We start from the raw sequence: 27535 nt of genomic DNA, 5'->3' as shown, positions 1-27535 counted from the left end.
TACCACTTCAGCACACTGTGATCACTGCCACCTAGTGGTTCCTTTATCTGCAGATTCTTAATGCATGAAGAATCACTACTGATAATCATATCAAGAGTATTACTCCCTCTAGTTGCCTCCTGAACATGCTGCTGTAAAAAACATCCAATAAATCCACAAAAGCCTTGCTAGTGTATGAGTGACCAACCCACAAATTCCAATCAATCTCTGGGAAATTAAAATCCCCCATTATAAGACACTCTGATTTACTGGCCCACTCTATTTCTCTGCACAATTGCTCATATACATTATACTCATCAGATTCATTAGGTCTATAATACACAGACTTACTCTCATTTTTCCTTTCTCTGTGCTTTTGTCACACCAAACAGACTCAACATTGCATGGTCCACTAACATCAATTGGATGCACTTCCTTAGATTTTATGTGTTTCTTACTAACAGCATAATCCCTCCTCCCTTCCTGTCCTGTCTATCCTTTCTGTACACATTGTACTCCCCAAATTCCAATTCTGCACAAGTTATTTTTGTGTGATACCATGTCTCTGATATCCCAAGAATATCTGCCTTTGATGTCTTGACTAGCACTTCAAGCTCATCAAATTTATTAACTATGCTCCTAGCATTGGTGTACATGCAAGTATACATCCACCTGTTTCTACTCTTAGTTACCCTAACACAGACCATGTATTTACTTGTTCCACTACGACTCCCAGCAGTCCTGGAAATTCCCATTGCCTTGCTTTCCAGGCTGCTGCTCAATTGCATTTCAATAGAAGCAGTGCAAGAATCACTTTCACTTCTGCGAGCAGCTACTGTTAATCTATTAGTCCATGCATCTCCCCAAGGATGATAATGTTACAAACAGCAAATTCTAAATGAGAAGCTTTGAAGGAAGTAACTGTGGAAGCTACTAGGCTTTTAGCATTAGCATTAGCAGAGGCATACGATGCAAGAAAGCAAGCTTATGTAGCATCAGCCAAAAAAAAAAAAAAAAAAAAAAAAACCCTCCCACTTCATCCCTCCATTCGTTCCAAATGCATGTCCAGCTCAGTCTTAATTTATTTAGGCTATTAGCTTCCCCAACAAAAGATGGAAGCCTGTTCCACCAATCAACTATCTGCTGGCTAAAGGCAAATTTCCACACATCTATTCTACAACTATCTTTCCTCAATTTGAAACTGTGCCCACTCAGGTTCTTAGTCTGAGCAAGACGAAGAATCCCATCAGCATTCAGCTTGCTCAATCCATTCAAGGCTTTAAATACCTCAATCAGATCACCTCGCATGTGCCTACTCTCCAGGTGCTGCAATTTGCAGAACTTAAGCCTTTCTTGGTAAGAGCACCCCTTTGTTCCCCTCACCAATCTTTTTGCCCTTTTTTGTACTCGTTCTAGCAACTCTACATCTTTCCTAAATTGAGGCCTCCAGATCTGTACACAGTACTCTAGGTGTGGCAAACATTTCACATTTTGCAAATTTTTTGAAACTGTGATGCGTTGGAGAATCATCCCCTTTGTTTCTCTCCCGAGCCACAGACTCTTGCTAGTCTGTGATCTTTGCTTTGCTTTGCAGCTCTAGTCTGCGTCATGATTTCCGTTTAAATACAATTTAATTAACAATGAAATTTAATAAGATTAATAATATTTTTGATTAATTGATAATACTATAATAAGCTAACAAATTCCTAATACAGTGCTTCATATTACGCTATCTAGTTTTACTTTATACCTTACGCTAGTGGTCTCAAACTGGCGGCCGCGGGCCGCATCCCCCCCCATCCCCGAAGCAATTTTACATGGCCCCCAAATACATTTCAATTATGTATTTGTTGTAAATACGGTGCTTATATTCACTCTCATTTTGTTAAAAAAAATTCCGGCCCATCAGCTGCTTTCTGATCGTGCATTCGGCCCGCATGCAATTTGAGACCACTGCCTTACGCTATTATTTTGAGATATATATATATATGTTGAGCTATTTCTTATCGACTACAATATGGCGGCTAGTTCAACAATATTGGCGCCAACACCGGGAGTCGTAACTTCCAAAAATCGCTGATTAAATTCAAAATAAGAAGCTAATGAACACTATTAAATCTATTTAATATCTTCGTAAAACACAATGTACTATGTTAACTCAAGCGTTTAGGGCATAAGCCTCAAGCTATGGGGTAGTCTAGACTATGTATAAATATAGTGCAAGCGCATCAGAAATACATAGCTATATCTGAATAAATCAGAATATTAGTAAAACAGCATCGTTTTAAGTTATATCTCATATTGTGAATACCTTCACAATGAGTTGCCATGATGGATACCATCTGAGAATAAGTAACATTAGTCTTCTCCTTGGGTGAAGCGTTACTTATTCGAAGTAGTGCAATATCATGGCAAACTCATTGTGAAGGTATTCACAATATGAGATAACTTAAAACGATGCCGTTTTACTAATATTCTTATTTATTCAGATATAGCTTTGTACTATGTTAAATAACGAAGAATATGTTAAAAATTGAAAAATACTTATCCCTTTACAGCAGCAAAAAATCCACCATCCGTACTGCTCTGCGATTCCAGCACCTTCCTCAAAATTATTTTTCACACCAATTAAGAAATACTGTTCAGGGTTTAGGCCTAAATGAGTGTCAGATGAACTAATGAGACTCATGACTGAGTTTCCATGGCAGACAAGAAAAATGCATGGGATGCATATAAATTATCAGGCAACACAGAAGGCTATGGCAGATAAAAGCTAGTTTGTAATCAAGTCACAAAATTTGATTGGATACTATGATGTGGTTACAAAGGAACTGGATGCAAAAAATAATTCTGATATCACATACTTTGATTTCAGGAAAGCTTTTGACACTGTTGCTCATGGAAGACTACTGTACAATTGGAGCAGTACGGTATTAAGGGCAAGTTGCTACAATGGATAAAAGGGTATTTGAGTGGGAGAAGACAGAGAGTGGTAATCAATGGTGCTGTTCTTCGTGGACTAATGTTACAATTGAGTTCCCTAGGGTTCGGTGTTCAGCTCACTGTTGTTTTGTATATTTATCCATGATACTGATGAAGGTATATAAGGCTTAATGTTGAAATTTGGAGATGATACAAAGGTTGGCAGGGTTGTTAATAACAGTAATGGCAGTGTGCTATTGCAACAGAATCTAGAAACGTTCGGCAGATAGGCTGAGAAGTGGCAACTGAAGTTTAACATTGACAAATGGAAAGTACTGCATATGGGTAGAAGTTAACCCAGAGAAACGTACCAATGGTGTGAGACAACACTTTGGGTGGTAGAAAATGGGCGAAAAAAAAAAAAAAACACAACACTTGGGTGTAATTGTGCAGTCAGATATGAAACTTTCAGAACAGTGCAGACAGGCTGCCAGAGCAGGTCATGGGGTATTGCCAATGATATACAGGAATTTTGCTAATAGGGAAAAAGGTGATTATCCCTTTGCATAAGGCAATGGCCATGTCGTGCCTTGAGTACTGCGTATAGGTCTGGAGGCCTCATTTTAGAAAGGACATAGAGTTGCTTGAGCTAGTACAGAGGTGGGCAACAAAGGTTGGTGAGGGGAATGAACAGGTGGTCTTACCAAGAAAGGCTTAAGTTCTGCAAATTGCAGCCTCTGGAGACTAGGCACCTGCAAGGTGATCTGATTGAGGTGTAGAAGGCCTTGAATGGGTTGAGCAGGCTCAATTCTAAAGAGATTCTTCCTCTCTTGCTCAAATTATAAACCTGAGGGGACATAAATTCAAACTGAAGAAAGACAGTTACAGAATAGAAGTGCAGAAATTTGCCCTTAGCAATCAACAAGTAGTTGATTGCTGGAACAAACTTCCTTCTGTTGTTGCGTAAGTTAATAGCTTAAATAAATTCAAGGAGTAACTGGAGAAACGTTTAAAGGGAATGGATGTGTGAAATGGTTTTTTTTTTTTTTTTTTTTTTTTGGCTGATGCTACATAAGCTTGCTTTCTTGCATCACATGTCGAATCTACTACTACTAATTGGACACCTACTGTACAATGTGTTCATCAATGATCTGCCAAATTATTAGCAATTTGCATGTACATGTAGACCTTTTTGTAGAAAATGTAAACATCTTCTCTATTATCATTTTTGTTATTATTGTTATCAATGATGATCACTTCACTGATCGTTATTGATTACAAACACATATGCATATATGCTACATGTTGTTAGCAAAGCCATTAAACCCACTGTTTTCATCATTAGAAACGCATTGAGGTTTAAAGACTACAGATATGTTGTCAATCTCTACAAAACTACTATATTCTAATCTTTGAGCATGGCTCTCCTGTCTGGAACCTTTACTGAAAACATTATCTATCACTATCTAACATACAGGAACCAACTTCTCAATCACATAACTTAAAACCCATCACTCTGCAACTACTTTAGTCTGAAACATCTCAGCATCAGAAGAACAATAGCTGACATCAAACTTCTGGTAAAAGTATTATCAGGTATGTATAATGCCCCTGAAGTCTATCCTAAACTTCTATGTGCCCTTAAGAAACATTCATATCTACATTTCATATCTCGTCTTCAGACTCTGGTGTAATGAAGCGTAGTTCCCTTAACAGGTTCTTCAGAGATACTAACTTACCCAACATAGACTTTTTCAAAGAATATCATGCACTACAAGTTTCTATCAGGGAATAAACCACTTTTGGTGTTTTCAATGTAGCCAACACCCGTGTCTATTTTCTATTTATTTATTTACTTCATCTAATATTAATTGATTACTTTTTTTTTTCCCTTAAATTTTTTCCTTTCCCAAAAAGCTGTTTTTCATTTTTAAATGCACCTTTTAAGTGTAAAAACATGAACTGGTTTCACTGCTATGTATATATTGTTGTTAAATAAATAAAAAAAAAAATAAAAAAAAAATGGAGCTTGCTCCAACAATCAGTCGCTCTTTCGCTGACAGCAAATTTTCACACATATATCCTACAATCATCCCTTTCCAATTTAAATTTATGTTCTCGTGTGTATTTGTGCGTGATCCAAAAAACAGTAAGGATGCCATTAGTATTTATTTAGTGGTCCATTTACTCAGTCCCTTTAAATCCTGAAACACTTTAGTTACCACTTTTTCAGTAAACATAAATGATAAGCAACTTCATGATCAATGATGCATTGATTTTAAAAAGCATCAATGTGTTTTTAAAATCAAAATGCTGTTTATAAGCAGTTCTTAATTAATGAAAAAAATTGTCACTGGACTATCCAGATCTGGAACAGATATATAGTCATTTTTAAGGACCAAGAGATGATGCTTCAGTTTCAATTAAATGATGATACAGTAGTGCAAGCTCAATTTGATCAAAGTTATAACTGGTGAAGTCCTAACAGAACTATATCATGCCAAGTTTTACATTATTGTGTAAAAACTTGGCATATTTAAAAACTTATTATGTTATTATTTATAAAACTTGGTATTTAAAAACTTAAAAACTAAGTATATGTTAATATACCTAGTTTTTATGTTATTATGACTAAACCTTATATTGTCCTAACATTTAAATTAAAATTTAAATTTATATACATTTCTTAAATTAACATTTTAAGCAATGTATATAAATACTTATATATGCAATGTATATAAATATACCTGCTTACTGTGAACCATTCAGATTCCTGTGTATATATCATTTTTAATGGTGCCATAGGATAGTGTTCAAACACAATAACATTGGCATACTATGTCGTGAGATATCTGTATATAAATATTACCAGAGACTGTCAACACATGCATTTATAGCTCCTCACCTCTGAACCAATTTATTTTTAAAGCATGCTACACTTAAATATTCAATGTATCAGTATTCTACATTTATGGGCTTCAGAGTTTGTTGAACCTTGAAGTGAAAGTAGGATGTTGCAGGTTTGCATAGTTTTTTTACATTAAAAATTATGTATAATGCATAAAATATTTTTTCATATCAAGATCATAATTCTGAAGATGTAGCTTATATTCAGACCAGCATGTTTTATATTATAGATCAGAGGTGCTCAAAGTACAGCCTGTGGGCCAGCATTGATCCTCACCAAGGTTTTACCCAGACAATGAAAGAAGTTTGAAAATTACTGCAAGTCAAAATAGACATCCTAGAGGCAAAATATGGAAATACAGTTTCACATACAACATTAGTTAGTTTCAAGGTGGTTCATATATAGGCACGCATCACAAAATTTTGATATATACAGATGACACAGGTGTGAGTGCTTAGAGATCATTTCTAGAAAGTTTAAATGGTATTAAGTTCTTTCTTCTTTTGTTGATATTCGTAGTTCAATATAAATTTTTCTTATTAAGCTTAAATGTTACAGGTTAATTAAGTTATTATTCAAGGAAGACACCATGCATCTTCATCAGCTCTTATGGATCAAAACAGTATCACATTAAACCAACCTTTTCCTTACCCAACCCACATATAAGTCTTAGAAAATTTCTAAAGCAGCCCTTTGATATAAAAAACGTTGCATCACAGTTACAGATAAAGCAACTATTAGAGAGCACATAAATCTGCTAAATTTAATATGAAATTAATATGGATGAAGTACTAAGCAAGACAGTAAAGCCTTATGCCTTGTAATAAATACATCACTACTTTATTATAGGATAGCTGAAGAGCCAAATTTTTTAATGAAATCCCCTACAGAGAATTCTTCCATTTTCTGGATTCCATCTCATAAATAAATCAACATATCTGAAATCAGATTTTTTTACTATAAATTTGCCTCTCACTTCAAGGGTGACAAACATCCTTCATAATCAGCATTATAATAAATTCAATGAGTATACAATCAACATAGCTTGATAACATCATAACCTGTAATACTGATCCATTCATCCAAGAATGAACTGTAATTACAAATACCTGAATGAATGAACAAGTAGTAAAAGGCAATGATTAGGCCACATCTTAGGTATTTGAGGCTTCCAGACCCGTAAGCAGTCATACAGGTCTGGAAAGCTTAATTTTAGGAAGAATGTAGTGCTGTTGGAATGGGTGCAACAAGCAACGAGATTAGCGAGGGGGAACAAAAAGGTACAATTTGCTTTGCCAAGAAAGGCTTCAGTTCTACAAATTGTAACATTTGAAGACTTAGCAGCTACAAGATCTGACTGAGGTGTTTAAGACTTTCAGATGTGTGGAAATTTGCCTTCAGCCAGCAAGTAACTGTGGAAATTCAAGGAAGAACTATACTGATAATACTAATACTAAAAATAAGTCATTCATCCCTCTCTCTCTCTCTCTCTTCTATGCCAAGAAGAATATCCAGAAGAAACATTACTGTAACTCAACTTTTAATTCTAATACAATTTCTAGTAAAAAGTACAGGCAACCCCCGTATAACACGGTACTTCTACAACATGGCTTCACTCTAGCACAACTGATAAATTGCAGAAATTCTTGTGAACACTTGTGTTTGGGTTGGTGGGGGGGGAGTCTACATTAATTATAACTTTAATACAATTAGAATAAACTGATGTCAATAAACTTATAACTAGTATTGAAGTTCATGCTACAAAGTGTAGAGAAAATTCAGTTTATATATTGAGAAAGATATTATTAAAATTAATTCTTATGAAGCCAAGAAATGACTCACCGGAAAACTTTTAAACAGTAATCTACATCACTCAGCAAACTGAGCTGTTTGAACACACACAATAAAAAAATAAAATAAATAAAATAAAAGACATCTCAAACTGTAATTCATTCATAACCAAGATAAGACAAAGGAAATAATGAATATTCAACACGCCTTACAATTTAAAAAAATGTTTTCTTTTTTTTTACCTGCAACAGCTGATCAGCACTGACAACTACTTCTTCTTCTTTCTGTTTCACTCCAATACTGCCTTTTAAGATTACCTGGCAAGGCTGTTCACCTAGGTGAGGAATTAAATTCCGCAAGCATAAAAGGACACCCAGAATTACAGGGATTGGATGTTCTTCCTGAACTGGAAGTACAAGTTCTAAAAGTGAAAAGGAAAATTACACAGTCAAAATTAAACACACAGAAATAATGTAAAAATGTGCATACTTGCAAAAGTGCAATATCAACAGGATAAACAAATATACTTTTCAATAGAAAAAAAATCTGAAGACCCATCATACTGCATTGCATAAATTACTAGTATTAAAGGTACTTTTTATAAAAAGTACTAGTATTCTCTATATCACTTGTCCATTCCCTCTAATAATTTGCCTAGTTTGTAGTTTTATAAACCTGGAAATAGAATTATTATTCACTTCTAAGTGAATAATACTTTTGTTTTGTTGAAAATAAGTGTAAAAAACACATTTTTATATTAATTTTTATTTAAAAAGTTACATCTACTGCAATCAATTAATAAAAAGTATAGCGTTGGTATGAAACCAGCGTAATTTGGGGAGGGAGAAAAAAATTTCTTAAGAAATAAAAAATGAAATTGGGGTCTGACAGACAGGGCAATAACTAATTATCACCATTTTTCTTTCAATTTGTCAGATAAAAATCCAGATATTTTTGTCAAGCAACCTTCAGTGATGAGTTAAGAAACACAAAACTGCCTGTACCTAAAAATAAGTTAACTGTCCAGAACTAAAATGTAAAATACCCAGTTCAAATGCAAAAAAAAAAAAAAAAACAGCTGAAGTGCAAAAGTACATCAACAGATAACCAAATCATGAATAGTTTTATAGCTAATGAAATAGACTTCCCAAACAAAATTCTCCTTAACTGGCACAGGGAACACTTTGCACCACACTGGATAAAAGTGGTATATTAAATTGGATAATAGATGAATTAAAATTTCTGGGAAATCACATGTTCCAACATCCTCATCATGGGTCATCTTCAGTGGATTAAGAACTTAAAAAAAATGTACATACATTTTAAAACTTAAATAAGCAAATAATTCTTAATATCATATTAAAATTATAAAGGAAGTTCACTACATACAGTTTGCAGTCCTGTGGTACAACCAAGACCCACAAAGTGGAGTCAGAACATGTGGTATATTGAGTTTAAATTTAATGTAATTTAATTACAATCCAGTTTAATAAACTGCTTTTATCCAAAATAGTAAAATATTTCCTTTGCCAGTTATCTTGATCCTGCATATGAACTATGCCTTTCAATAAACACATTATAAAATTCTCCTTTCCTACATACAAGGTGGTTATAATTAAATTGCATAGCTTAATACACTCACTATCTTCTTGATGCATACACGCATCAAAAAAGTTTTTCATCCACCTGAATTAAAAATTATCTGACTTTAAGAGCCACTTTCTTCCGACTTGCCAGACAAAAATCCAAATATTTATGTCAACCTTTGTTAAAGACTGAGAGAGAGTGAGAAGAAAGCCCAAAAAAAAAAGTTTCTGCCATCCACAATCTAGAAGAGACCGAAGCTCATGATTGTTTAATTCAGTGTGTGAAGTACAGAGATCATAGATGGCAGTGAATACGTTAACTTGGCAGTAGTGATACCTCATCCAATAGGTCAATTAACAAAATATTTATTACATATTAATCGCCAGTATAGGATTAGTGTCTATTTGCTCTCTCTCTCTTCTCTCTCTCTCTCTTTCAAGTATACACAGTGTCATACCTGAATAGTTTAGGAAGTCACATGTTGTTTATACAGAGTAATTATGTGAAACATGTTGATAGATGAGCTGCTACAATTTGTGTTGATATTTTTGTCTTCTGCTTTCTGTACAGAATTGTGGTTCTCATCAGATAGTTGATACTATTGGTATAGTCAGTCAGGTACCATTCCTTTTATGGTTGAATTATTATATAAAATGTTTTTTTGTCTCTATTATTATTTATTTATTTATACATGCACATGCCTAATTTTTAAGTGTTAAGTGTTATTTTTTATGTGCACTTTATGCTTTTATAAACCTGGAAATAGACGTGAATAATAGCTTAATTTTATATTTTATGCATATAATTTTTTTTTTTTCAGTCTATGCATATAATTTTTTTTTTTCACAGAATTCATAACAGGTTTGCTTTGTTGGAAATAACAGGTTTAGAAAACACATTTTTAAATTAAAGTTTTTACTTAAAATATTACATTTAATAGCTATCACAATCAATTAGTAAAAGGTTTAGCAAAAGCATAATTTGGAAAAAAAAACCAAAAAAAAAACTTTTTTTTGGAATAAAAAATGAAATTTAAGTCTGACAGACTATGCAATAACTGTAATTATTACTGGGCCATAGCTGACTGGTTAAGAAACACAGAAAAGTCTGCATCCAAAAATAACTAATTGCACAGTTGAAATTTATAATGAAAAATATCCAGATCATACAGACATGAAAGGCAAAAATTTCAAGAAGTGACACCAGAGCAAGCACAGAAATTCGACATGGTACTTGGAATGAGGAACAAGTCATTGTTGGAGACACTAGGCACCTGCAAGGAGATCTGATTGTGGTGTTTAAGGCTTGAATGGATTGAGTAAGCTCAATGCTGATGGCATTCTTCCTCTTGATGAGACTACATACATGAGAGAGCATAAATTCAAATTGAGGAAGGATGGTTGCAGAATAGATGTGTGCAAGTTTGCCTTCAGCCAGTGGGTGGTCAATTGTTAGAATAAACTTCAATCTGTTGTTGTGGAAGTAAGTAGTTTGATAAATTTAAGAAAACTCTAGAAAAATTATTGGAAGGGATGCACAGGTGAGGTTGGTAGTTTTTTTTTGTTTTTCATCATTTGCCACTACTAATACTAATACTAAATACTGAACTCTACCACAACACGAGCAATTTTAGTAAGCGTCAGGAATATCATCATCTCAATTGATTGAAAAAGGAGTTCTTTCACAAGATGTGTTGCACAACTTGATTATAAAGAGTAAGTAATGAAGAGTAAGCTGTAAATCATTCATAATTAATACGAGACAAAGAGGAAATATTGAGCATTCCATTAATATGTTTGCTAGTGGCAAGTTACTGCATTAGTGACAGAACAGTTTCATAACCATTCAATGTTTCGCGATCAACTGTCTGCAAAATTCTGTAAAACATGTTGCTGTTACTCATACAAGTAGACATCGTCAACTGATCCTTATAAATATGTTTTTACAATATTAAATGTACAGGTGACCCCCGCTTAACATTGATAATTCGTTCCAGAAAAACAGAGCACTAAGTGAATCCATGCTAAGCGAGCGCCGCATTCCCATAAGGTAACATATGTATTTGTGAGTTGCAGTCGGTGCCATAGGATATTTCCTAATCAATAATAAATGGTAGTGAAAAGATGCACAAATGTCGGTCAAAATATTTAATATTCAAATATTTGTACATATAAAATATTCTGCATTACATACGTATATAATTATGTGGTAACTACTTACGTATCAAAAGTAAACTTAAAATTCCAATTAAAATAATGAATTTAATTGATTTTAATTGATTTAATTTAATCAATGAATTTAATCATGAAAAATGTGTCGATCTTGGGTTGAACTTTGGCCCTCTTCCAAATAAACTAAAAGGGGTATTAATTTTAAATCCCCCATAGTGTTACCACCCAACAATAAAGTCAATCGATCATTCGCCGCTTTGAAACCTGGCATATTTTTTCTTCTTTCAATATGAAACTTCTTTTAGGCATTCGTTTCCGCAAAAGTCCTGCTTCATCTATGTTAAAAACTTGTTGAGAAGTATAACACATAATAACCCTCTTCAATAATTTTAACAAGTTCTTTTTTGAAAGTTTCGGCTCCTTGATCTGCACTAGTGGCTTCTACCTGGATTTTAAATCTATTCAACCAGCCCTTACCAGTTTTAAATGGTTCCACATTTTTTTTTTTTTTTTTTTTAGGCAAGTTTTCTTCAGATCATCATATTGGCTAATCTCTTTCTCTTTTTTTTTTTAATATTTAACTTAACTGAATTCTGCATTGGAATATTATCTTCAATAAAATTAGTTAAAGTCTTTCCATTTCAATCCTAACAGCCAGCCTAGTCCTAGTTGCTTGCAGTGGAACAGCTATCTTTCCCGCTGCTAAAATTAATTCTTTATTTTTTTATAATTGTTCTTACAGTTAAACTTGCAAGTCCTAAATTATGGCATACATCTGCTTGTCGTTGACCGGAATCAATTTGCTTCAAAACGTCTAATTTAATTTTCAAATTCAGTCTTTTTCTTAGTCTATTTATAGTTTTCGTACTGCACCCAGACGTTGTTTTTTCATTCTTATTGGCCATTATTAGCTCTTCGAAAATTTAACTGAGTTGGTTGCATTAATTATGATACAATGTTCAAGTAAACTGTCCGTTACACACGATGTCTAATACTGTACTGAGTGATGACTAGACTTCGGATAAATGCATATAATGCAAATATTACAAGCAATATACTTGATAATTTTTTAAAATGTTGATCTCGGAACTATGTAACGTCACTGTACTGCAATTAAATTAGCGTGCGAGAAAATTTAACCAAGCGTGGGAGAATTTCTCAAATCGGCGTGGGAAACGTTTTAATGCTGTTTTGCTATTCATTTTCAAGCTATCGACTCCATCAAATGAAACGATTTTGTTAAATATGCCAAAAATGCAATCTGTAAAAGAATGTTATAGTGATCTGTGACAGCGTTATAGTCAGATATGGGTTATAATATAAGAACAGCATTATAGCGAATCAGCATAAAGCGAACCGCATTATAACTGGGGCCTGCTGTACTGTATTTCCAAATTCCTGGCTATTGTGGAGGCCTTGGAATGTTATGATGGATGACATTGTATTTTCAGTTCATTGGCAATATGGGGACAGTAACCTCTAAATATCACCATGAAATTCTGATACATTCTCAACATATAGTTTACTGCTAATTTTTTCAGTGGATTCTGATTCTTTGAGGAGGAACAAATTCATGGTGCCAGACAAAGTGTGAGAGGTATGTGATACTAAAAATTCATTGACAAGCATGTTATTATTCTTAATATTAAAGAGTTGCTTAGGCAAAACCATTTTAATACAGAATAGGGTACCACCTCACGCTAGTTACGAAGTCACATAACTACTTTGCAACACTTTTCCCAATGACCATATAATGGTTCCATTATTTTTCAATTACTTGGCTACCTAACTCTCAATCCATGAACTTCTAGTTGTGAGAGTTACTTCAAGGACACAGTATATCAAGGAAACATTCAAATTTTGGGAGAATTGAAGGATAACATTACAAGGCATTTTACAAAAATTCCACAGGAAATACTATAAAGAATAACTGACAATGCAGTTCTGCATTTCTACTGATTGGGTGTCAGAACCTGGATATCTTTTTGTCAGAACATTATGGCAAAAAGTAATGTATTTTAAGAAAAATAGGTATTTATGATATTTTGTCTATCCAGACAAAATGTCATAAATACCTATTTTTTCTTAAAATACTTTACTTTTTGTCATAAATGCAAAAGTAATTTTCGATTTAATCAGAAACAACTTCTGCATTTTTGTTAAGATTGTATTTGTTAAGATTTAAAGACGATATATTTTGATATTTTTTGAATGATTGCTAAGTCAAATGCCAAGGCAACTAATGCTATGAGGTGTCAGTATATTGTAACTTTGTTCATTCTTGGTTGGTGTGGCTGTTTAACATGACAAAAAAAATCCCTCCATTAAAACCAAGCAGCCTTTCCCAAAACTAATTCAGCCATGGTGTGAAAATATCCTGTCTCAACAAGATTTGAATCCATGTGGAAGGATGGAAATCATAACCACTGTACCAGTCAAGAGAGCAAATTGCATATGAAGTATGTATGTGTGAGTGTGGACTGAAAAGTAATGCTTCCTGGTTCATAAATTCAGTGCTAAGTGGCATAGCAACTTCCAACCAGGTTCTCTATGTAGCTAATAATTTCTAATTGATAAGTTGGTACATGTGTAGCAGTTTGTGCTATTCTTCATTTACAAGTTTCAGTGTCTTAAATGGAAGCATCTTTGAACACAGGACCACAACCAATTCAATCTGGTACATTGAAACATCGGAAAAATTAAAAGGAAAAAAAAAAAGTAAGGCATAGTCATACAGAAAGGTTGTTTCAACAAGACTATGTACAACCTTACTGCAGCCATACAACACTAGAAAGAATTTTATCACTGGAATTAAAGGGTCTCCTCAGGGTTGTCAGAGAGAAGTGGCTGAATTCAGAGTTTTGACTAACTGTATGTTATTTAGATAATGTAAGGTCTAGTGAGACTATACTAAACTATAATCTGAACAGACTTCAATAGTGGCTGTGATTTTTATTTTATTTTTTAAGCCTTGAATTCTTGCATGGTCTGGATATTAATCATTTCAAATTTTAGCTCTGTGTGACAAAGCATTTTCTACATAGAGTGGCACAGTCTATAATGACCACCCTATATTTAAGATATATATAAATGCATTTAAACTGGTGAGTTCAAAAATTAATACTATTTAAAGTAGTCTAATGGGAAACATATCTTACCTAAAAGGGAAGACAAAAGCCATACATAAAAAAAAATTGGTTTCCTAGAGTTTTGACAAACAGATATAAGAGAGGTAGCTGATGTCCTTCGTACTGTTGTGGAACTGACAGTTAAATTAGGAAGTAAAGCATTAAGGAGCATCTAATGGAACAAATAAAATATATTTGTTAGTAATGCAAGTAAAACAGTTATATAAAGGAAAAGAATACACACACACACAGCTATGTCATCAAAAGTTCTGAAAAACAAAAGTTATAAGTGAGTAAAAGCAAAAATTTAATGTGGTGTATATCCACCTTTATCCTTTAAATGCAGCAGATAGATATCCTAAACTGCAAACTTTCCACCAATTTTTGGCAAGTTTAAATGGAAATATTTTGCCACATCATATGCAGGAAATCTTTTAATATAGCTTGTAAAAACTATCTCTAGAATTTTAGTTTAAGACTGGAGTTCTGAGCCAACTGTTCAGTAGCAGCATGTTTTTTTCCTTCATACCAGGTCATCTTATACTGTGATTTATGGCAGGGAGCACTATCTGCTGAAACATGCATGGTCCTATACTGTAAAATTCCATCAGCACAAACTGCAGCACTGGCAAGAATATAATGGTAGGACAATTCTTTCATTTTGCCATCTATAAAAATCAGCAGCAGTCCAATGCCATACTATGAAAAGCATTCCCAGACCATAACACTTTCACCACTGTACAGTAATTCCATGATTAATGACTGTAACTGGTTCCATGAAAAAGGATCATAAAACAAAATTACTATTAACTGAGTATATGAAATAACTGTTACAGTCTTATTTTATTCCAAAACCATTAGAAGTTAAACTTTTTCATGGAAAAAGCATACTTTATAATAGAATACTGTACAGTATTTGAGCTTTTCATTTGAGTAAATAAATATTTTTATGCTAATATTGTTGCAAGACATTCTTCCACAGAGCAAACTTAGCTTATGAATTGTCAGTATGGCAATTCATAAGCTCAGTTTGCTCTATGGAAGAATGTTTTTCAGTCAATCTCTTCACCTGGTTCCATACGATCATCCTGCTCTCTCTCTCCTCTTCTATACTATCATGTTCAACTATAGGCTCCAAATCTTCAAAGACATTCAACATCCTCCTTGACCACTTCAAGTTCCACAGATTGACCAAGAAAGTGAATTTCATGATAAATATTAACCTGATCCTAAAAGCCTTCAAAGTCTTACTAGATGGTTGGCTACAGAAATTTCCAAGCAGCATTCAGGCAGTGAATTGAGACTTCTTGCCATGCTGTAACGTTTCTTACAGCCTCCAGGATGAACTTTTTTTCCAAAATTCCTTTCGTATCATGCCATCACCATTTGGTTACTTCACAGAATTTTCTAAATACTGACTTCATGTAAAGTCTTTTGAAGTTGGCTATCACTTGTAAATCCATAGGCTAGATTAAAACAGAGATGATGATTGGTATTAACATAAACTTGATGAAATCAAAGCATTTGAATTTAAATTTGCATCTACAGTGAACACTTGATGAGGACAGACTTCCTCTTCCATCAACTCACAAAACTCACCATCCAAAAGAAGTAGAGCCTTCAATGCCAACTTGTTAATACTCCACAGGAGAAATAAAAATTTCAATTTCCCATTCAATAAATAGATATCTGGTTATTATCCAAGTTTCTTGTGACGACTGACTAACTGGTTAAAATAAATTTATTAAAATAAATAAACGATACATATATAAGTAAAACAGAGATAAAATAAGATAAAAGCATTAAAATACAATAAGATAAGTGTTAAAATTTAATGTAATAAAAGTGTTAAAATACATAGAAGCTTTTGAGACAAAGTGCCTCTTCATCTAGTCAGTGAATGGTGTACTTCAGTATATATTGATGGTTACAATAGCAAAAGTCAGGTGGGCATGATCATGTATCACGAGTCTAGTGTTGGTAGAACAGAATTACGTACACGTGATGACCGCCAGCACTCATCGCACTGCAATATAGTATATTCTATAATAGGGTGTAAGTGCACTCCCCTTGTGCAATTCATAGTACTATTATTGGTAGCTATGTGCAATGCTTCAAGCCATGAGGTGCTGGCAGTAATCACGTGAATAGTCGACGATTTCGATATCCCGTCATTCAGTTTATGATTGAACTAGAGGTTGATAATACTCTTCCTTTTTTGGATGTGTTAGTCCAAAGTGTCGATTCGTGTTTAGTAACTTCCGTTTTTAGGAAGCCAATGTGTGCAGGCTAATTTACCAATTATGGGTCTACACATGCCCCTGGTCATTTGCGCAGTACTGCTTGCACTTTATTCTCCCCACACTTGGATGCACTCTAATTCGACTGGTGACAGGCAATTGGAGATTTCCAAAATTAGGGCAGAGCTTTCAAATTGTGACTATCTACCTCATGTTCTAGATAGATGTGAGCTTCAGGCTCACGAATTTGTTACGCAATCTAACCCTCCTCGCATCAATGAATTAATATCTACCACCCACATCCTCTATTATCCGGGCTTATCAGAACATTTTGTGAGGATTTTGCATCTCCATCATATAGTCTGTTATTTGGTTTTTAGGAGCATTAGCAACTAAGGCCATATTGCTCCGGGTATATGCAGTAGTCATTCCCTGACCTTTCCACATCCTCCATATTTGGTGGGCACTTCTGGATTAGACCAGGGCTCGAACCCTGGTCTAATCAAGAAGCATGTGCTACGCACTGCTGAGCCCCTCTCTCCATCACATACGATGTGTGCAGCTTCCAGGGAGGAAACTGTAATGTATTATTTCTAAGGTGAAAACACTGTTCCTCCTTTCCTACGGAGTGGTTCCGTATACTGCATTACGTGCCCGGATTGTGGGGGGGAAGGGGGGGGTACTATGTAGGTGAGTCTGATGGAAAATTGAAAGACCAGGTTTCTGAGCATGAGGTGGCTCTGCGAACCACTAATTTTGAACACTCCACAGTCGGTGAGCATTACTGGGTTGAGCAGCACAATCTTGATATTGAAATCATTGAGAATTCACATGATTACCGCCAGCACTCATGGCTTGAAGCACTGCACATAGCTACCAATAATAGTACTATGAATCACACAAGGGGGAGTGCACTTACACCCTATTATAGAATGTACTGTATTGCAGTGCAATGAGCGCTGACGGTCATCATGTGTACATAACCGACACCAGACTCATGATACATGATCATGCCCAGCTGACCTTTGCTATTGTAACCATCAATATATACTGAAGTACACCATTCACCGACTAGCTGATGAAGAGGCACTTCTTTTCAACAGATTCTATGTATTTTAACGCTTTTATTACATTATATTTTAACACTTTTATCTTATGTATATATCATTTATTTATTTTAACCAGTTAGTCGGTCGTCACAAGAAACTTGGATGATATGAAACCCAACACACACAAGGCCTGTTTTCTAATAGATATCTGGTTATTCATGCCTTGCAGTTGGACTTGCAGTAAATCCCCAATTTATTTCTGATAACCTTTTGTTTGCTTGAATATCTTAGGATTTTCAACTGACTTTAATTTAAAGTCACCAGAAGCATTAGAACCAATAAACAAGGTTAACATGTCCTTCATAAGTTCTCTTTGGCATCTTCTTTCACAAGAGGCCAATCACATTTATATTGAACAATTGATGAGGAAGATAAACTTCCTCTTCTATCAACTCACAAAACTCAGCCTTAAATCTGTCTGCTGCCTCTTTATGCACTTGCACATTCACCTAGCTGCACTTTTAGCTTCAGATCTCATTTTAAGATTCCTAAACCATCCCTTACTAGTTCTAGTCTTCAAAATGGGAATCAGATGACTAAAGAGTATCATCTTTTAAGTCATCATAAATGGCTTTAGATTTACCACAAATAAATGCTTTTCCAATATCCAGTTTCTGTGAGCATGTCATACCACTGTAATTGTCACAGACTGCTGACATTTGTAATCACGAGTTTGAGCTGTAGCTCATCCACGAAACCATCCTGATGTAATGCATATGTATAGTAATCATACTAATGCTCCTGGAGTTCCTGAGTGATTTTGCTGCAGCTACAGATTTTGTTTGGCAGATTGACCATTCTGAAGCTTCTTTCTTTCAAAATACATTGTCAACTGTTTTATGATTCAAATTGTGCATCTTTCATTTTCCACTTCCATGTGATATTGCACGTGTTCTGTGAGAATTCCAAGGATTCAAAATCCATCTAACATTAAGTCCTACATTATGGCATGGACTACTTGTAAGCTGTTGAATTCACAGAGTTCCATGTGGCATTTCACTTGAAACTGAACAAGATGAATTCTGCAGTTCAATTTATACCCATGTACTTTTATATGTCAGGTGATTATCCTATAGTATCCCAATATCTTTGATAATGTAGTGCGCATGTGCGTTTACTAAGCAACCAGTTTATTAGGTACACCCTATCACCTAAAGAACTATCTGCTCCATCAACAGATAGCCAGATACTGAGGAATAATGTATGCAATTTCAGTGAATGGGCTAAATGACTCAGGTAAATGACTTGGAGTGCAGCATGGTAGTTGATACTAGATAGGCGAGTGCAAGTATCAAAGATACTATCAAAATGCTAGGATATGACCCGACAATCCAGTCATGATAATTGCTTATTCTGATGAACTGTAGTTCCAGTTGCATGCTGACAGCAGGACCAGAGTATCATAACCATAGCACAAATCAGTGGGCACACTGTGCCAGGTGTCAACAACTGAAACTGACAGCATGGAGTGTGTTTCGTGGCACATGAAAGCTGCATTATATTTGGATATTGTTGTGAAATATACAAACCAGTTGCATCCTTCATGCTCATAATTTATCCATCTGGTAATGGTTACTTCCTGAAGGTTAATACACTAAGTCACAAGGCATGGATCATTCAGGATTGGTTTCAGGAGCATGAAGGTACCTTTACCACACTTCACTTGCCTATTCAGTCACCAGGTTCTCAACTTAACTAGGTATCTGTGAGAATAGGTGCAATAGGTTCTTCAGTATAGGAATTGACCACAGTCCAATCTGACACAACAGTAGGAGGCAATCAAGTCTACATGGACCAGCACTCCTGTAGAATGCTTCTGGCATCTCATGGAGCCCAAGCTGTGACAGCCCGAAGTTATTCTGAGAGATAAAAGAGGTACTACTCGCCATTCTGTTGGCAGATGCTTTCAGCAACCCATGGAGTCTCTGCAGCGGCAACATGAGACTGTTTTGAGGGCTAAAGAATGTGCTGCTCATTATTAGATCAGTGTACTTAATAAAGATGCCACTTTGTGTGCGTAAATGGTATTTTAGCTCAAATTTAAGATTAATTTAATAAAACAGACATACTAATGCTGCTGTAAAGCAACTGGACATTGTCTGCTGCAGAAACATATTTAAATATGAATCATAAGTGTTAAGTTATGGTAATATGTGACACACATACAAGAATATTTAATTGTACCAACTTATTATATATAAATTTATATATATATATATATACACATTCAGTGATCACTGAATTGTGACCTCAGCAATAGACCATGCTACATAGTTTGCAGTATAAAAAACTGAACAGCTTCATATGCTAGAGCAGCGATAATTTGCATCTGGTCATACAAGTCAAAGTGATAAAGTAGCAGTTATGCGACGTAGTAAAGATATCACAGTTTCAAAAGGGCATTACTGTGGGAACTCATGCATCAGGTGCTTCCATATTGGAAATGGCAAGTCTAGTCAGTTGTTCCGAGCCCACTGTTGTTGTTATATTGTTGTTATTGTTATTTGGTTTTTTAGGAGCATTAGCAGCTAAGGCCATATTGCTCCGGGGATATGCGGTGGTCATTCTCTGACCTTTCCGCATCCTCCGTATTTGGTGGTGACGGGCTCGAACCCCGGTCTAATCAAGAAGCGTGTGCTATGCACTGCTGCTCCTTCCCACCTGGCTACGGAGGCGCCCTGCCCACTGTTGTTAAGGTTGTTGTTGTTGTATATGGGTTTTTTGGCACAAGGGCCTCTTGGGCCATATTGTGCCTGTTCGATATTTGTTTATCACAAATTTCTCATGTTATTGTGATCATAGGCTATTATAAAGATTTATCTGTTTCAAATAAGTAAAGAGTTCCTCCAAATTTGCGTCATTGCCAAGAATCTGCAATAAGGTTATAGGTTCCTTCAAATGGGATAGGGAGGTAAAGCTTGATTTTCTGGTAGTTGAAAGTTGGGGACATTCAATGAGAATATGATTTATTGTCAACTGTGACTGGCACAACAAACACTGAGGAGGGTTCTCTCCCATAAGCAAATACAGATGAGTTGGATGTGAATGACCGATGCGGAGCCTTGCTAAAATTACTTCTTGTTGCCTGCTTTTCCTGATACTATATGTCCACAGTTTTGGCTCTTTTTTTATCTGCAGCAGTTTATTATTTATTTGAGCTTTCCAGAGGTCAGACCATTGCTTCCTACATGATGTTTCAATGATGGATTTGTAGTCGGTGTAGGGCACTTTTTTGTTGCCTGGAAGTGCCTGAGTCAGGGTGTTTAGCGACGGCATCCGCTTGTTCATTACCTGGAATGCCTACATGACCAGGTAACCTTCTGGTTGGCTTTTTGATAGTAAAATAACTTGGACCGTATCTCTTTAAGAATCGGATGAGAGGGCGACATGGTAGTTTGAATGGCAGTGATTGTGCTTAAGGAGTCTGTGTATATCAGAGACTGCTTTATATGGCTGTTGTGTATTCTATCTAGAGCTACTTTAATGTTGCAATCTGTAGAACTGAAGCCTTTCTTGGTAAGACCACCCGTTCGTTTCCCTCACCAATCTCGTTGCCCTTATCTGAACTCACTCAAGCAACTCTACATCCTTTCTAAAATGAGGCCTCCAGACTTGTTGTTGTTATTTGGTTTTTAGGACCATTAGCAACTAAGGCCATATTGCTCCAGGATATGGTCATTCCTCTAACCTTTCCGCATCCTCCATATTTGGTGGTCACGGGCTCGAACCCCGGTCTAATCAAGAAGCATGTGCTACGCACTGCCGCTCCTGCCCACCTGGCTACGGAGGCGCCCTCCAGACTTGTATGTAGTAGTCAAGGCATGGCTTGACCATTGTCTTAAACAAAGGGATAATCACTTCCTTTTTCCTACTAGCTCAATTGCTGTATATCATTGACAATACACCATGACCTACTCCGGCAGCCTGCCTGCAATGCTCTGAAAATTTCATATCTGACTACACAATTACCCCGAAAGGGTTTTTTTTTTTTTTTTCATTTTCTACTACCCTACGACATACCGCACAGATAGTATGTTTCACTGGGGTTACTTCGACCCACACACAGTACTTTTCATTTGTCAATGCTAAACTTCAGTTGCCACTTCTCAGCCCATCTACCAAACTTTTCTAGATTCTGTTGCAGTAGCACATTGCCATAATTGTCATTAAAAACCCTACCAACCTTTGTATCATCTGCAAACTTCGACATTAAGTCTGATATACCTTCATCAATATCATTGATAAATATACAAAACAACAGTGGGCCAAACTGTGGGGGACTGCACTAATAACATTAATCCACGAAAAGCAGCATAGTCCTCTCTCTCCCTCTCTCTGTGTCTTCTCCCACTCAACCAACATTTTATCCATTGTAGCAACTTGTTCTTAATACCATACTTCTCCATTTGTACAGTGTCAAAAGCTTTCCTGAAATCCAAGTATATGATATCAAAATTATTTTTTGCCTCCAGTTCCTTTGTAACCAACATCATAGTATCCAATCAAATTTGTCAGACAAGACTTTCCCTTAATAAACCCATGCTGTGTCTGAATTATTACTGCAGCCTTGTCTAGATGACCCTGCAATGCATCTTTGACCAGTGACTCCATTATTTTCCCCAGAACAGAAGTTAAACTAACTAGTCTGTAATCCCGCTTGGTGAATTGGGGATCTCAGGGATCAGTAAAATGCATGAGTGGAAATTTTCATGTTATTAAATGACACTAGAACTAGGGGCATAAATTCAAGTTAAGGGGAAGAAATTATAGAATTGACTGGACTTTAGAATAGAAAAATTTTTTGTCAACAAGTTGTTAATTAGTGGAATCAGGTGCCTCCGTCAGTAAGTGACAAGATAGTTTGGGGGTTAATATAAAGGCTTACTGGATTAGTACCTATGGGGAGAGATATTGTTTTTATTTATTTATTTATTTATTTTTGGCTGGGGCAGCAAAGGCCCTAGTTTCCTGGCACTATATAGCCAATATTAATCTAACGTCATTAATATGAATTAGATTGTGGTTTAATAATTTTTTTCAATAATTAAAAACAAAGAAAAAAGAATTTGCAGTAAAGACAGAGCTCAGAATTTTCTTTGAATACCATGAATCCGTTTTTGTTTATACTATTGTTACAGAAGTCAAATGAAATTTGGAGATAGCTAGACCTGTCATTGATGCATTGTCTGCACGTGCTCAATATTTGAAAGTATTCCCATGTTCTCAACCAAGGAAAGTTTAATTAGTGCCATTTGAGAATCTTCTCAGCATGACAGAAGGAGAATATTCCAGAACTATGAATGTTTCAGATAGTAAGCTATAAGATGGTTGCCAACTTTTCTTTTTACACTGCCTTTTAATCCTGCTGCTAATCAGCAAGTCTTTGCTCAGCAGAGTGGTGACTAGCAGATGGTTTCAGTACTATCGGTTCAGTTTTGCTGTGAGTTGTATAACTGAGATACGCTACACATATTTGTATGTAGTTGTATTTTAATTGTTTATAATGTCCTGCAGCAGTAGTAAGAGAAAGAAAAAACATTTCACGGAGAAGTATGACATTTCTGGCTTCTCCTTATTCAGAAACTGTCACACTTCTCTGACAACGAAAATAACAGTCCTACAAGTCTAATATTAGTGATATTTAAAAATAAAATTAAGTTTTTTCATTAGTTTCAGTTACTATTCAAAGACTGAATGAATTCAAAATACTTAAACTGGGATAACATTCTTTAGTTAAAACTACCCTGTATACATATCTGATTCCTCCAAGAGCAACCTCTTAACACTCTGAAACCTGGAGAAATTTCATTCAAAAAGGAAAAATTATTTTATCCACAAATTATAAAAAAATTTAAGATTAGGGAAAAGTGATGGGTGAATTGACAAATTTAAAAAGCACTATGTTGTCCCTAAGCAGTGAAAGACTAAATAATATTGCTGCATTTGAACTTTTTCAGCATAACTTTATTCGAAAGATAGCCTACTTTTATCTCAGTGCAGAACACATTTATGATGCTGATTGTAGACGTGTTTACAGTTAAGGTATACATAAATATTCTTGAATGTTATATACTATTATACTCAACATTTACAAATTACATTTGAATATATATGATCATTAATTCTAAGTTTTTCTCTGCCATATAGAATAAACTTCATTAATTAAGTCTGGGTATTAGAAATATGTGAACTTAAATTCTGTCTCCTGATTCTAATTAAGTGCTAGAAATGTAAATACAAATAATTTTGAATAGTACCTTTCTAACATCCATGGTTTTTAGGTTCAAAGTAAAGGTGTATAAACTTAATTTAATTAAGTTTATACATATTATATTAAGACTCATATAAGATTCATAATAGTTAGTATGAGTTTCTTACTTTGATTTCTTTATCATTAGTGAATTTTCCAAGTACTGGCATAATTTTATTAAAAGATACAGCTAATGTCTCCTGCACTGCTTCCTCTTCTATCCTTTGACAGATCTTTGCCAAACATGGTAGTAAATTTACAGTGTATGGCCTAAAAAAATAAAAACAAATCAATACAACATTATGAATAATTCACCAACTCATATATGTAATCAATTATATTAACCCATTAGCACCTGGCATACTCGTATGGAAAAGCTAATTCAAAATGTTTTTATTTTGAAACTGTCGCAATTCCACGAAATATTTTTTTATATAGTTTATCCATAAATATCAGGAAATGATTTGTATACTGCCGTTAGCACCAGATGTCTTCAGTACCGACCTTGTAACCATTGTAAGAGGCCGATTTATTTTTCTAGTGACTCATGGAAGTTATCATCAAAATTTTTTTTTTTAATACAGTGTTTTTTTTAATTGTCTTTGTTTTACAATTAAATTTAGAGACAATATATGCTGTAAGTATGAACAAAATTTCATTTATTAAATTTTTTCTAGTTTTTTTTTTTTTTTTTTTGTTTATATTTTACCATCCTCAAATGGGAACATTAGGCATTACTGTATATAAGTTTTATTTTTGTTTATAGTGAATCATAAACCGGGCGATAATAGAACTGAAGATTTTTTATGGCAAGAAGAAATACACCAGACTTGAGGAAGCTATTGAAAATGTTGCAAATCAAGAATCTAATAATAATGAGGCGTTTGAAATTGGCATATTACCTCCAAATTTGGACGAGTTGACAGATTGTGAAGAGTTCGATGAAGATGTTTTACAGGACCTTAATTCATTTCCAAAATACCAATGATTTTCACAGCATTTAACTCACTTGCAAAACAAAGTTCATTTGTTCTGAAAGGTGCATATTCTGGATGTCTCTTCAACCATTTTTATTTTTCGAAATCAAGGTATATCACTGAATCAGATAATAAAAATGAAATGGTAGTGATTCAATGGTATACCTTGATTTCGAAAAATAAAAATGGTTGAAGAGACATCCAGAATATGCACCTTTCGGAACAAATGAACTTTGTTTTGCAAGTGAGTTAGATGCTGTGAAAAATGACTTAAAAGATTTGTCCCCACTCAAAATATTCAAAACACTTTTTGGTGATGAAATCGTAGACTATATATAGATATATCGTAGTAATCATAGATATATGTGAACAAACGATAATATACACTCGACAAAAAAACAGTCATGAATTTACTATCGCCAACAAAGAAATGAGAAGTTTAATTGCAATATTGCTTTTGACAGGATATCACAACCTTCCTCAAGAAAGAATGTATTGGTCGCTGGATGAGGACTTGGATGTCTTATGCATTTATAATTCCATGTCAAGAGATCGATATCTAGAAATAAAGAGATTTGTAGATCTGGCCAATAATGATGAAATTGGAAATTGTCAAGATTGAATGTACAAAGTTAAGCCAATAACGAATGGTCATAAAACAATTTTGCCAGTGGGGGTTTTTTTCACAAGGATCTGTCAATAGTGAAGTATTTTGGACATAATCCAGCCAAACAATTTATCAAGGGGAAACCAGTGAGGTTCGGTTACAAAATTTGTACGTTAAGTAGTTCTTCTGGTTATTGCTATGCTTTTTTAATGTCTATTGTGGAAAACTAACTAAAGAAACCAAAAATGTGAAGAGTATACCTGTAGGTGCTTTGTTTGTTTGTTTGTTTTAGGGTTTTATGGTGCATTAGCATCTAAGGCTATAATGCGGCAAGTCAAACCTGTAGGTGCAAGAGTGGTTATTGATTTATTGGAACATGTGCCGCATCCAATGTAGTTTCTTCGACAATTATTTTACAACGTACTCATTGATGATATTTTTGAAAACGAAGAAAATAAGAGCTACAGGAACTGTGAGGGAAAATCAAGTTCAAAACTGTCCTATTATGGTGTCTAAAGAAATGAAAAAATGGAAAGAGGTACTTATGACTATAGGTTTGATGTCATCAACTGCATATTATGTATAAAATGGAAAGATAACAATATATGTTCTATTTTTAACAATTATGATTTTGTTGAACCATTACAAAACGTAAAATATTGGTCAAAAACTGTAAAAGCTAAGGTCAATGTAGAACAACCTGCATCATTTGCATTGTACAATAGTGGAATGGGTGGCACAGATACCTTTGACCAATGTATATCTTTGTACAGGATAGCAATAAGAGGCAAGAAATGGTGGTAGGTCCTGTTTACATAAATGTTAGATATGACCATCACACTAATGCATGGAAGTTGCACCAAATGACAGCAGATAAAAATGAATCAATTAGATTTTTTCGAAACATCGTACAAAGTTACTTGAAAGATGCTGCATCAACAAGAAGCGAAAAGCTGGAAGTTCCATGAAAATTAGTAAAGGCCATCACTTTCCAGAAAAACTTGATAGACAATTAAAATGTTGTGTTTGTCATATGAAAGCTAGGTGGTCGTGTAACAATTATCAGAAAACAATGTGCACTGAAAAAGGCTGCTTCAAAAAATACCACTTATCTGCCTAACATCCCCATTTGAGGATGCCTGTTTGTCTAAAAAAATAAATATATTTTCTTTGAAATTTTGGTATTGTTTGTTTCCTTGACTTATAATCTCACCATAATATTGAGCAAAATGAGTTTTGATAGGTAATTTTTTCATAGGCATTAATGGGTTAATGATCCCATTAGTACGTGAAACTGTTACTGCTCTCCACTAAACTACTGGAAATTTATGCTTCAGAATTTCATTTGACATAAAGAGTTATTAAAAACGTTCTTTACCTTAAAACTTTGCAATCAAACACAAAAGTAACAAGTTATAGGTCACTGAAAATGAGAAACAAAAAATTTCTTTAATTTCTCAATAATCAATATCAGAATCCAACAGGTAACTGGACATCATTCCACCTCACATATATAAACTTTTATATCCTTTGCTACTGCTCTGCACGGCGCCTCTGTAGCCAGGTGGGCAGGAGCAGCAGTGCACAGCACATGCTTCTTGATTAGACCGGGGTTCGAGCCCGTGAGCCACCAAATACGGAGGATGCGGAAAGGTCAGGGAATGACCACCGCATATCCCCGGAGCAATATGGCCTTAGTTGCTAATGCTCCTAAAAAAAACCAAACAACAACAGCTACTGCTCTGCGCACTCAGGTGGATTTGTTATATCATCTTTATTTTTATCTCTCCATTACCATTTCGCTTTTTAACCCATTATTATATTTATTTCATATATATAAACGAGAATGGAAATAATATTCAAAAT

General features: G+C 34.8%; 1 protein-coding gene across 1 annotated transcript in view; it reads right to left on the bottom strand.

The window, feature by feature from the left end:
• htt (huntingtin) overlaps positions 1 to 27535 on the bottom strand; it is a 688215-nt gene that overhangs the window by 579424 nt on the left and 81256 nt on the right. The window contains exons 5-7 of the mRNA XM_090385445.1: positions 24214 to 24355; positions 14517 to 14658; positions 7843 to 8021 (exon numbers count right to left, since the gene is read on the bottom strand). Of these exons, the coding sequence (XP_090241571.1) occupies positions 7843 to 8021; positions 14517 to 14658; positions 24214 to 24355 (463 nt within the window). The remainder of the gene's footprint in view (positions 1 to 7842; positions 8022 to 14516; positions 14659 to 24213; positions 24356 to 27535) is intronic.

This window comes from Mastigoproctus giganteus, chromosome 11 (assembly GCF_048544385.1).
Source record: "Mastigoproctus giganteus isolate SK-2022 chromosome 11, ASM4854438v1, whole genome shotgun sequence".
Taxonomy (NCBI): domain Eukaryota; kingdom Metazoa; phylum Arthropoda; class Arachnida; order Uropygi; family Thelyphonidae; genus Mastigoproctus; species Mastigoproctus giganteus.
Note: the sequence above shows the minus strand (reverse complement) of the source record. Positions and strands in the feature narration are given on the sequence as shown.